General features: G+C 38.4%; 1 protein-coding gene across 3 annotated transcripts; it reads right to left on the bottom strand.

The window, feature by feature from the left end:
* Positions 1-298: 298 nt before the first annotated feature.
* Positions 299-12,327, bottom strand: spag1a (sperm associated antigen 1a). 3 transcript variants are annotated; one of them, XM_058619855.1, is made up of 9 exons: positions 11,890-12,327; positions 10,978-11,077; positions 9,631-9,783; positions 8,443-8,600; positions 5,092-5,233; positions 3,228-3,354; positions 2,978-3,115; positions 2,849-2,879; positions 299-2,718 (listed from the first exon to the last, which is right to left on the bottom strand). In XM_058619855.1, the coding sequence occupies exons 1-8, from the start codon at positions 12,239-12,241 to the stop codon at positions 2,874-2,876; spliced, it is 1,176 nt and encodes a 391-aa protein (XP_058475838.1). In that variant the 5' UTR covers positions 12,242-12,327; the 3' UTR covers positions 299-2,718; positions 2,849-2,873. The 3 variants fall into 3 exon arrangements, with proteins under 3 accessions (XP_058475838.1, XP_058475837.1, XP_058475840.1); XM_058619854.1 differs by having other exon boundaries at positions 299-2,879; XM_058619857.1 differs by having other exon boundaries at positions 299-2,879; positions 10,978-11,059.
* Positions 12,328-12,994: the final 667 nt, after the last annotated feature.

The raw sequence follows: 12,994 nt of genomic DNA, 5'->3' as shown, positions 1-12,994 counted from the left end.
AGCAGCTCAGTTTAAGCAGTCGTGGTTTAAGGAAACAATAACTTCCTTTATCATTGGAGACCAGACTATTTAATCTTCCCAAATTTCCAATAAGGGTACCCACTTTTTATTCCAGTATCAATCATGACAAGAGCATTAATTTACATCCAAATAATCTCTATCGCCTAATATCATTTTGAATGGGTAAACAAATAATTGTATTTATTAATGTTATGTTAAAATGTATACACACCAATCTTAACTGTCACTCAGACTCATCTGAGGGAAAAAGTTTTGGTTTTTTAGGAAGAAAGGCACATTAAAGCATTCACATTATTGTTTATTATTTACATTTGCATTCAAACTATTTACATACAGTACATGCTTTTACATTCAGAGAAGCGAGATGCTGTTCAAGCCTCGTGTCAAATGGTTTCACGTCGATGAGTTTTTTGTGTTTTTTTATTTTAAAAGGGGAAAAACAAAGTTATGTACATGTCGACACAAGTGAAATAACAGCCGTGGCACATTGTGCTATTCATACGTCTGCATGAGCTGACGGGACGTTTCAAAAGCATGAGGCGTTGTTTGCTATTCAAATAAAAACAGAGCGGCTCCCGTGGTGTTTGGGAACCTGCTCAGCCACACAGGTGTTTTTAATTCTGGTTAATTAACCCTCTGCTCAGGTTACAGTGGGAGGAGCTGCCGTGTGTTCTGACTGCACTCCAGCTCTAATCAGATTCAATAAGTGAAAACACCTGTGCAAAGGAGCCGGGACAGGATATACTGTGTGTAAGTATCATAAAACTGCTAAATAATGTGAGATTTCCAATTGTACGTTTTGCCATTTGATTACCTGTCTGTCCTTTCCATCTTGTAATACGTCTGTTTTAACCTAATTTTTGCTTTAATAGAAGAAAACCAAAACAATTCATCAGCACAATTATTGTACAGACGTGTGACTATCCAACCACTGAACATGCCTGATTATTAAAACAAAACAACAAAAATCAAGCTCTGTGCATAATTCCCTGAACAATCAACACAATGTTTTAACGCCCTATGTTGCAGTGTTCCTGCATCTACTGTTTAATCCACATCAGAAGCAAATGGGAATTCTCCAACCTATGAACCCCCTTTATCACATTTGCCTTTGTTAATCCTGCTAAGAAATAAACCAAAAGGGTTAAAAAGCCTCTATCATATATAAAATATCAGTTTATTCAGACTGAAGATGGCTTCCACAGAATTAAACCTTCATTGGGACTGTTTTGCTTGGAGCTGTATCACTCGTTTGGCTCTATAGAGGAGTATGTGATATCATGTTTTTACTGTGATATGAATGTGTGTTGATATGACTAGGTGAGGTGATTGATGGACAATCCTTGCTCCTTTTTTTCTTTTTTTTTCTTTGTTGCAGCTGAAGACACAAACATTAATATTGGATGCAGCAGGAGACTTAAGTTCCCCGTGTACATTCAAGACTGACCCTGAGACCAACACAGTACAGTACGTGAATATGTAACCTGTAATAACGGTAATAACCCTGCATTACAGTAAGTGACTGGATATTTATCTAAAACCGGGGGAAGCAGCAACCGTATGATTAGCTACGACCTCAACACTGAGCTCACTCAGTCTTAAAAAATATCTATATTACCGTCAGTGTTGTTATGGCTTAGCTGTGGAGGTCTGCGTTGGTTTTTTTCTTCCCCAAAAGCATGACCATTATACTGTGAGCTGTCATCTTAAAGCTGCAATGCGTAACTTCTGTTGGATTTTTTTTTTATTATTCTGTCACCGGGCAATGGATCTTAACACTCACTACTATACCGAGAAACACAGAGGGAGTTATGTGGAGCGAAGGCCTAATCAGCACTGTGTGACTGTAACAGACTTTTATTAAACCCTTTATCAGACAGCCTTTCAAATGCTTGTAAATTCAAAATTAAATTATCTTTTTCCTATAGTGTCATTGCAGGGCACAACAAGACGTTTTTGCTTTAAAATATTGAATTTTCATGTAAAAAATATCAATCTGTGACGTAGCCTAACCTTCGCTGATTGGCTGAGAAACGTCATGTGATTTTCCAACCTCACTGCGCTGTGTAGCGATGCCATTTTGGATATCTGCAGAAGTTATCATTTAAAGTCACTTGCCCGATAAAGGGTTAAAAGTCTGTTAAAGCTTTAAATTAGCAGCAGTTATGATAATATAAATAGGTATAAACAGTGACAGAGCTGGAAGCCTCGATACACAGAAACGTACCGAGATGATAAATGACCTATACTGAACGCATTTGTCATCTTCACATACTGCTACACTTGAGTTGGATCAGGTTTTTTTTTCAGCCCTTCCATCGTCAGCTGACTGAATCATTTTGAAACCAAACAAACACAAAAAAAGAAAAATCAAAGTAAAACTCAATCTTGGCATATTTCATCCTGCCCAATAACAACTTCAATAAGGCACACATTAGATCCCTCACTCTGCTTTTTTTCCATCTTACCTCAATAGAGAACAGTGTGCGGCAGCTTGGTGCATGAATCTGTATATACAACGCATTACACCATCACGTGAATGCCTTTATATTGCAAGCAGGTCAAGCACTTTGACATTTTATTTTTTTTTTTTAAAACAAGGCTGCCTGTTTTGTAGAGTTGTGCACTCGGGAGTTATGGTGCAGTTTGCACACGTTACAGATGGTGCAGCCCTCACACCGTAGTCATCCAAGGAGCCTGTCGTAGAAATTACCACCAGTCATTTCTGTTTTCACAGGTCTTACTTAATCAAGTTGATGGCTTTTAAAAAGAGTGTGGGGTTTTTTTTTCCCTCCACAGCTGCTAATAGTATAATACAAGTCCACACCTGTTTATTGATCCGCAGGGAGACATCAAACCTGGGGGACATCAGCAAAATGTTATGCTCTACACTCTCAGCTATTTGCAAATAACAGCTTAGGTAAACGTGTGTTTTGTGTGAATATCAATCTCTTACCCTCGGTGTGTGCGCAGTGCTCTTCATCAGGCTCTGTCTCAGCAAACCAGTCACCACCTCGAGCTCCTGCTCGGCCTCCTGAACGTTTGGGTCCAGCTGGAGGACTTCCTGCAGGTCAGTGCTGGCTGACAGATAGTCCTACGTGTGTAGGAACATTATAGACAACATTTAAAATAAATCTGCCAAAGCTTTAATCCCACATATTGGATTAAGATGATGCAGTGTGTTTGTCATCGGGTGTGACGGGCACCTGTAAACCTTTATGGGCCAGAGCTCGTCTGTAGAAGGCTTTCTTGTTGCTCGGCTCCAGCTGCAGAGCAGAGTCACAGTCCTGTTTGGCCTCGTCAAAGCGATTCAGCCTCAGAAAGCAAATGGCTCTGGAGTCAAAGAGTGATACATGTTAGGCTTTTAATACTACAGTAGTAATAATATTCATTTACACCACAATGTCATTGCATGTTGAACAACACACGGAAATCTACATCTGAATGAGTTTTATTCTTAATCAACGAGAGAAAGGTAATCTGGTCACACTCCACATTACAGTACATGAACGAGACCAACACAGTACAGTACGTGAATATGTAACCTGTAATAACCTTAATAACCCTGCATTACAGTAAGTGACTGGATATTTATCTAAAACCGGGGGAAGCAGCAACCATATGATTAGCTATGACCTCAACACTGAGCTCACTCAGTCTCTAAAAAATAACAACAGTACATGGTAATAGCATTGTAATGTTGTAGGAGGCAGGTAATATCATGGTAACACCATCTTATTTCTAGTACAATTTCTAGCTTGGTAATGACAACGTATATAAATAATATTAATATTAATTAGTGTTAGAGTAAAACCAAGTTCTTTCTACTAGAGCATGTACCAATACCGATATCAGTCCAATACAGTAATTTTAACCTTTTTAAACTATGAAGCATTTCAGACTAGAGAACTATAGCACTTTTGGAATGTATCAGATTTTATGTTTGTATCTGTCCTATATCTGATCCAGTTATTTTGACCCAATATTGGACCGATACCTATACCGAGTATCGTATTGACTCATGCCTAGTTCTTTCCAAAGTAAAATCCAGATAATTACTAATGAGAATTATAACTATAACATCAGTGTAATTTATTCACGCAGAAATGACTCTATAATTACTATAGAAATATAAAATTACTGTAAAAAATAAGATGGTATTACCATATTATTACTTGCCTATTTCATACTATTGTTACTGTACTATGATGTTAAATGTCACCTACTTGGTTTAATTCATGTAAACGTGTATTACTTCCCAATAGTGACATCATTCTTTCAATCAATCTGGTCAGCATGTTTTTTTGTTTTAGTTTTTTCTTAAGAAAAAGGAATCTCATTGGCTCATTATCTTACCTAATATGGATATTTTTGTATTGTAAGTACATTTGTAAGTATATTTAGTAGTTTTAGTAGACACTGCTATCACAACACTGCGCACCTGTCACACAGTGATGCATCTTTGTTTTATTTATCACGTTCATTTATCATTAATGCACCGAACTGCAAACACACCAGCTTCTGCCTTGTTTGCAGCCACAGAGTGAAAACTTGAACAAATACATAAAGATGAGACTCGCACTCCTCTGTGAATTCATTTTGACTGTAAATGTAAAAAATGACACCTGCTTCTCAATTTCACATGAAGCCATGAAACTAAAGTTACATTAAACTTGTGATAAAATCATCCAAGATTTAGCAAAAAAATAAAGAATGTGTTTTAAAATCAACAGTGGCTGCTCTCATCCAGATAGTGTAATGAACAGACTGGAGTTGGGATCTTGGTGATTATGTGGTGCCCTCTACTGTCTGCTATAATAAAAAGATGTGGTCATATAATCTGCAGCTGCTGTATGACTGACTGTAAATTATGGAACAAGTATACATGAGCATTAGAGGACTTTTTTCACTCTTAAGAAACTGTGCTGTGACTTTGAAAATCATTTCCTGATCCTAAAATATAGAACTTGGAGACATCAGCGTCACAGTTTCTGCTTATGATTCTACGACTTCATCCGACTTTACAAGAACAGGGTTTAAAGTTGCACAGTAGTGTTGTTACATGCTTACCTGTTGGTATAAACAGCACATTCATCAGATCTCATGGTGAGACATTCACTGTACTTCTCCAGTGCCTCCTGGAAGTGACCATTCTTCACCAGATCGTTGCCTTTCTGTTTCAGTACACTGAACTGAGCCTCTTTTCTCCTCACTATTGAGAAAAACAAAATCTAAATTAAAATAACACAACAGCTGAGGGAAAGTGCACTGGTTTGTTTGTTTACTCGTTTAGTTGACAGGGACAGTGTACAGCTGCATCATAAGGTAATTTCAACCCTAAGTTTGGACCACAGATGCTCACAGATCTGTGCCGCAGGTGCACACATGGTCATTTGCTGTGTTTATAGGTCACAGAAAAAAGTGTTTATTTTTGTGTCTTATGTGGGTCAAAGTTATGATTCATTGTATATCACATTTCCAGCAGTGATATAAAGTAGCAATAATTGTGCAGAAGTCACAAAATTAAACCGTTCATAAAACGAGCCTAGTGAACTTTGAACTGTGACGTATTTCCAAATTTCACAAACTAAATCCGATTTTAAACATTTTGAGTACTTTTTGCTCAGGTGTGTTTATATAGTTGGTGAATTTTTTTTATCAGATTGCCTAGGTTGTGCTGAAAAAAAAAGTTTATAAGAAACTCTATATTACACAATCTTCTAGCCTCTGTATATACTGTGTGTTTAAACATAGTAATGGAAAAAAACAGTAGTATACAGAAGAAGTCAACTGACAAATATAAACTTATTTATAAAACAAAATATGTACACAACAAATGGCAAACATCCAAAGCAATAATAACAACATTTAAAATTAAAATGCAACACATATTCTCAACATAACCCGTCACGATAACACACAACATTAAGACAACAGAAGCATTAATGCATTAATGCACTATGTGTAGGTGACTGGGATAAAATGAGCCATGATTTTCACGTCGATTTAAAAGCAGCAACGCTGTAGGAGTCACTGGGTCGTGTGCTTCAAACAGTATTCGCTCTAAAGAGAAAAGGCTGATCTGACAAACTCCGTAGACCAGCACTGTATCGCACAGTCATGTTTGCTGGTCGCTGGAGTTGTCGTCGTGTAATGATAAGAACTCTTCTCAAAGGAGGAGGAACCGGATCAGTGAGCACTTTATATATTACAGGCATCAGCAAGATACAACACCCTCAAATAGGTTGTTACCGCTATTAAGAAAACAAAACACAAATCCTTTTGATTGGTCAGAACAAATGTAATATGATGGAACTAAATCTAATACAAGGTTAATTTTCCCTAATTAAAGCCAGGTTTCATATACAGTCAGTATCAGACTGTACTGAACATGTTTGTTTTCTCCATCAGTTCAGCACAAACGGATGAGATCTGTCAGTCTGAGTGAGTCAGAGGGCAGACGACCTGCTTACCGAGCGATCTGCTGTGCTGAGAGAGCCAGAAAATACAGAAACACGCTAAATCATGACCTGGCCGTTAACAAGCCACCTAATAATTGATATAAAGTCTAAATTATTTATCCGGCAAGATAAGACAACTGACTCAACACTCCATCAAAACATTTGGCCAGTATTTTACCTCTGCTTTTAGTACTCCACACTAACCCCAGCCATCAATTTATCACTGAGGAAAGAAATTGTTCAATACAAACACAATCCAGTTCATTCACCACTGAAATGGTTACAAAAAGAAAATAGCACCAATCTATCAAAGTCAAACCTGACACAGTTTGTTAGATTGAAGAGAACAAAGCCACACACTGATATAAAGCCAGGCTCTACACAGACTTTAAGCTCTTTAGCTTCAGGAAGACCAGAAGAGTTGTGAGCGTCAGGAGAGCCATATCATTTTTAATTTCTACATCATCAGTAACTCAACTACGCTGCAATAATGGCCTGTGGCTATTTAAAGCACAATGCTCGCTTACATCAGCTTTATATAGAGCGGCAGTGTGAGTGAACTCAGATCTTTGTTGTTTGCTAATTTGTTAAGGAGACTTAACTCACTTAATGGTTAATATGCTCCCACAACATCCAGCAGCCCACAGTCAAAGGTCCCTGTTTTATTTAAACTGCTAGTTAAATTATGTAGGAGAGCTACAGGTAACATTTAACGGACTTTAACTATAAGAGGAAGATTATTGCATTCATTTGGATCATATAGCTTCTCCTAAAGCATCAAATAATAAACCAATTAGGATTCTACCAGCTAATATGATGTGTTTAACGCTGACAATGATTTTCTCTCATCTCCCCAGCAACAGCAGCACACTATTCTAAGATGAGCTGTGATACAGTATGTGCTATAGTCACTGATCATTTCTGTCTTTTTATTCTCTTGCAGAGATATTGTTCTCCGCTCACAGCCCGAGGAACACAGGTGAAAAATAAGCTTATAGCTGACTGTGGTGCAGCCATGAAGTTGTACATTTATAAATAAATAAAGGTAATATTGAACATGGCAAGATTGAAATTGACTAGGTGTGTGTACTACACTGCATAATATTTAAATTTGAATTAGAATATATGATACATGTAGAGTCTCCTCGTCTGTGTGAGCAGGAAACCTGACCTGGATTGTTCCATTACAGCAGCACTATGCTCAGTGTGGATCGCACTACATCTGCATTATTGATTACTAGTTCAACCAGACACACACACAGACACACACACACGCACGCACGCACGCGTACACACACACACACACACACACACACGCACACAGCAGGCGAACCTTCATTAACTCCTTGACTGACGTCTGCTGCTGCCTTTTGATTCTATAAGTCACTGGTTTAATTTGACAATATTTACATCATTAATTTGTTTGGCCAGATGTGGTGGGAAATGTTTTCCTTATTTTACAGTATGTGTGTAATACCTAACTTTATTTATAACTAGATATTGTGTAACTTTAAGGCTAAGTCAACTAAATATGTCACATAAGAAAAAAAAGACATCAAATACAATAGAATGTGTGTCTTTTTTTCAAACCTGTAATTGTGATTGGTATAAATGTGTAAGCTTGAGTGTGAATGAGACATACACTTTTACACAAACTCTCACTTTTTTTACCAGATAACATATTTTAATAATAATATATTGTAAATGTGCAGGTGTTTTATACTAGTTTTTTGCTATTATAGTGCTTGGTTTTGTATAAAACTTAAATGTTGTCATTTAATCTCCTTTTGTAGAAGTATCTTTGCACATTATTTTCACATTTATGCTTACTGTTTATTATGGGCTCAGTGATTTTGTATTCTTTTTGGTTAGGGAGGATGGGTGACAAGACTTTCACATTTCATTCTGTATTCAAAAAAGCACACTTTGCTATAATAATAATATTATGTCCGTGACTCACCCTCGTCTTGTGCAGCCCTGGCGGCTCGGGCCTGGGCCAGCTCAATGCTGATTGGTTTCTGTCTGTGTAGGTGCTGGACAGAGAGTGGGACGGCGGGAATCTCTGGAAGCTTTTCTCTCCACTCAGGCCCGTCCTGCTCGATCAGCATCTTAGTGATTCTGAAGAGCACAAAACGTGAGGATGTGAGTCTCCGAGGAGTTTCAAAGGTAAAATTAGTCATAATAAAATCTCCCAGTATCACAGTGAGTTCAGGACAGGGGTCTGCAACCTGTGGCTACTTGTCGCTCTTTTAGTGGCTCCCTGTAGCTTTGAAAAAACACGTATGTTTATTTTTCTCTCAAAAGAATCTGGTCCATCTTTGGATCCACGAAATATACAAAAGAAAAACAATTTATTTCAAAGAGGGTTCTTTTTTATTTTAGTAATTTTCCCAAAACAATGTGGGGACTCAAATAGATCTACATAGCTCTGTGTTTTATCTCAAAGTAGGTCAGTGTTTTTTCATCACTTCGTAAGAGTTTGGTGTTTTCCCTTGGTTAACAGGTACAAAAAAAGTAATGAAATATCAACAGTTTCCTTTTTGTAGCTCTTAAAATTCGTAAATACAACAGTTATTTTATATATGTAGGTTTTGCAGCTCCCGATTAAATGTATCTGGGCGGAGGAGAGCCAAAAGTGTCTCTTTTAATACTAAAGGTTGCAGACCCAGGTTTTCTGAATAATTGAACCAAGGTTTAAGATAATAGTTTCATCATTTTTATATATTTTGAAATTTTCTGAACTAAAATAACCATTTAAATGTTTACTTTCACTTAAGCTTCCATGTGCCATAAATTGTATTGACACTGGCAATGCCAAAGTGTTATTTAAGTCTTTTTTGTCGTACTGTATGTTGTATGAGAGATTATCTTTAAAAGAAACTGTGTTCTGTGGTGTTCACTCAGGTGCTGCCACATCTTGACCCAGTCAAAATAATACTGTGCTCAAGGAAGATCAAACATGTATGGTGCAACTCAGGTGTTGAATGTTTTCCATGCAACGTAAATATTACAATAACTGAGCTAAATGAACAAGTACAGTACACTAAGAATGTGGTTTATAACACACTCTGAAAAACAGAAAGCACAAATACCTCCCATTCCTACTCAAAGTTACAAAAATAGAGCGAGAGTTCTGCGATGAGCTGACCTGTGGACACTGTCGTGAGCCGCCTGCACTCCTGTGTCCATCTGCAGCACAGTCTTATAATCCACGTAGGCTTTTTTGTAGCGCTCCAGTGACTCGTAGGCCATAGCTCGACGTAACAAGGGCTTCAATGAGTACGGCTGCAGCTCCAAAGCCCTAAGAGGATCAGAAAAATGCAGGGACAGAGGATGAAACGTCTACTGTGTCACAGGAGGGCTGGCCTGAGACTTTCTATTCATAAACATGTGAGGAAGTACAGCAATGAAAAATAACCCCTGTGCATCAAAAACTGCTGTTGCATTTATTTAAAACACTCTAAAAGATTCTGTGTTAAAGCAGAGTGGTCTCGGTTTGAGCCAGTGGTCACTGGCAGTCACACAGAAGGCATTATGAGCTAATTACAAAGCAAATATACCATTTCCACAGGCACAATAACACTCTGCTGTCAGCTATAGACGCAGTGAAAGGAAAAGCCATATTTTCTTTTTCTCTCCATTCATCTCCCTGGATTTTTCAATACAATTCGAGTTCAAAGAAGCATCAGGCTGCAGGATGGCATGAACATTATGATATTTAAATAAACTGCAAACAATTGCATGATGGTTGTTTAATTAAAAGAATAGCTAAATTAAAAGTGAGGGGAAAAAATGAAGCAACAGAGTAATATTGAGCTCATCTAGGTGACACCTTTCTGAACTGTTCTACCCCATCCAAATGTAAACATGAACTTTAACTTTGCAGTGCATACGTTTTGGGTGAATTTTGTTATTATTCTGCCTTTGTTTGACCTTTGTGAACAGTAACTATGTTACCATCTATGTAAAAATGCAAGGAACGTCTCTCTGTCTGTCTGAGTTTGATGTTGTATGGATAAGATATTGAACAGACATATCCAGGAGCCACTTCTACCACCTCTCACACAATGCTGACTGAATTATCTGTCATTATTTTTTGTTATGATTAGGTCATTATTTCAATATCTGTATGTTTGATGTAGAAATTACAAAAATGAAAAGAATGTTTGTTGTTTAACAGCAACAGTGACCAGTTCAACTCATTTGTGTGTATACAGTTACAGTGCAGGGACGGAAAGGCACTACTGGGTGTTTTCAGTCAGACTCAAACCTGTTTCGTCCGACTTTACTAGCGAATCACTTCACTTCCTGTGTGCAGTGTGAGAATGCACAAAATCTAAACACTGCCATACTGAGAAATACAGAGTCGTGTGGGGTTAATAGACCTAATGAGCATTTTCTGACGTACGTGGAGTGTAAAAGTTTTGACAAGATTTGTCTGCTAATGAACATGTAGAGCCAAAAGCACACACATATCTGATCACTTGTCACATACTTGGTGCAGTCGTCTATGCAGTCTGAGCTGTTTCCATCCTTCAGGTAACAGGCAGCTCTGTTGGAGTAGAGAATAGACAGGTCTTCTGGACTATCAGTGCCTGCAGGGGAACAATAACCACTCATCTGAAAGACCAGACACTGGAACAACACTCACGTCATCTTTGAACTATGTATAAAATATTGAATTTGACACTCGCTCCACAGTGTTGTCAGTGATCTGGACTGAGAGCTGCAGACGAAAGTGAAATCAAGACACCACAACACAATCAGTTCAAATTAAAGTCATCAGCCTGAGCAGAGATGCTGAGACGGAGAACGGTGGACAGATGAATGAATGTGTCCTTCTGGGCAGAGTGATTTCCTCCCCGTCCTTTCTCTGCTGAACCTCTTCTGCACTTTCACAACCTCTAGCAGAGCATCAGTCACGATACACTGCTTCAGAGCCTGCAAAACTGCACACAGTGCTCTTACGCCTGTAGAATTCTAATCAATCTAAGATAGATTTTTCAAAAGAACATCATCACACATGTTTGCCAATCGTACTCAAAGATTGGTAATAAGTCCTGTCAGTGCTGCTGAACAATCTGATGTCTCTTACCAGCTATGAGATTCAAAGTTGGCCACGTGATGTTTAAGTTATATGCATACAGGTTTTAGACAAACCCTTTTTTATATAATCCTACATTTTATGAACTAAAACACTCATTTATTTCATTTATTACTTTGATTTGAGCTTTTTTGTGACCATAAACTGTTATTTACACTGGTAATGTCAATATGTTGTTTACACTTTACAGTCCTATTGTATAATTTTCTTTTTTCTGTCATGTATCAATCAACATTTGCCTTTGAATGAAACACCGTGATGTTGACTCTAGGAAAACAACCACATTGTTCGTATTTTCCTCACCTGCTGCCACACAACCATCAATAGCCTGAGTGTATTTTTCCACAGCATCTCCAAACTGTCCGTGTTTGAAGAGATGGTTTCCCTCGTTCTTGAGGCGAGCCAGGTGAGGAGGAAGGGCCCCAGCAGGAGCGTCCAGGTAACTTGTGTCCACTGCAGGGCTGCTCTGCTCCCGTTGTCCACCAGCAGGGCTGTTTTCTCTCTGCGTGCCATTGGCCATCCCCCTCTTTGTAAATCCCTGTGTGTTGGGCTTGTCCGTGCTGCCTCCACCCCAGCTTCTGGTGCCGTTCCCCGCTGTGGCCTGATCCAGCCTCGCTCCTCCACTGCCTGAAGGTTTCTCCTGCGTGTTCCCCATAGCTGCACTCCCTCTACAGTGTGTGCAAACTCGTCCTGCCTCCCTGCCTCACCCTCTCTCTGAACTGCAGCTGCATCTGTTCCTGGCCGGGGATTTCTGTTAAGACACGCCCCCCCAGATGGGATATCAGCTGTTACGTCACAGAAGTGGGGGGAGGTGCCACAGTGATGCAGTGCTGCAGTAGGACAGCTACGATGGGAAACACTCACTTAAAGGTCCAGTGTGTAATATTTTAGTGAAATTATTTTTATTTTGCAGAAATTGAATAATAGATAGAGATAATTAATTGTCCCCTGATTTTTCATTCCCACAGAATAAGACTTTCTTTCATCTACAGAGGCTGCCTTTTAGGACCACCATGTTTTTACAATAACCCACCATTAACAACCTAAACGTTTTAATGCAAAATGAAAGCTACGTAGGTTCTCCAACACACTTGGAAGGAAGTGTGTTTGTTTGCTTGCATTTATTATGCTCTAGATTGTTTTTTTTTTATGTTTTTATTTTTATTGATTTGTATTGGTTTCATTTTGTACAGCACTTTGGTCGACCTCGGTTTTTTAAAAATGTGCAAAGGTGAGGTGAGGGATATTCTTCTGCAACATGCCACTTCACCAATAAAAGTTGCTACATTTTACACACGGTTCCTACATTCAGAATACGGTCAATAACATTAAAAAAAAACAGAATGCAATATATAATATTGTGTGAAATAATAATCAATAAGATTACAAAGTTATACTTTTTATACCT

This window comes from Solea solea, chromosome 20 (genome assembly GCF_958295425.1).
Source record: "Solea solea chromosome 20, fSolSol10.1, whole genome shotgun sequence".
NCBI classification, from domain to species: domain Eukaryota; kingdom Metazoa; phylum Chordata; class Actinopteri; order Pleuronectiformes; family Soleidae; genus Solea; species Solea solea.
The sequence above is the reverse complement of the archived record's forward strand: the minus strand, read 5'-3'. Positions and strand labels throughout refer to the sequence as shown.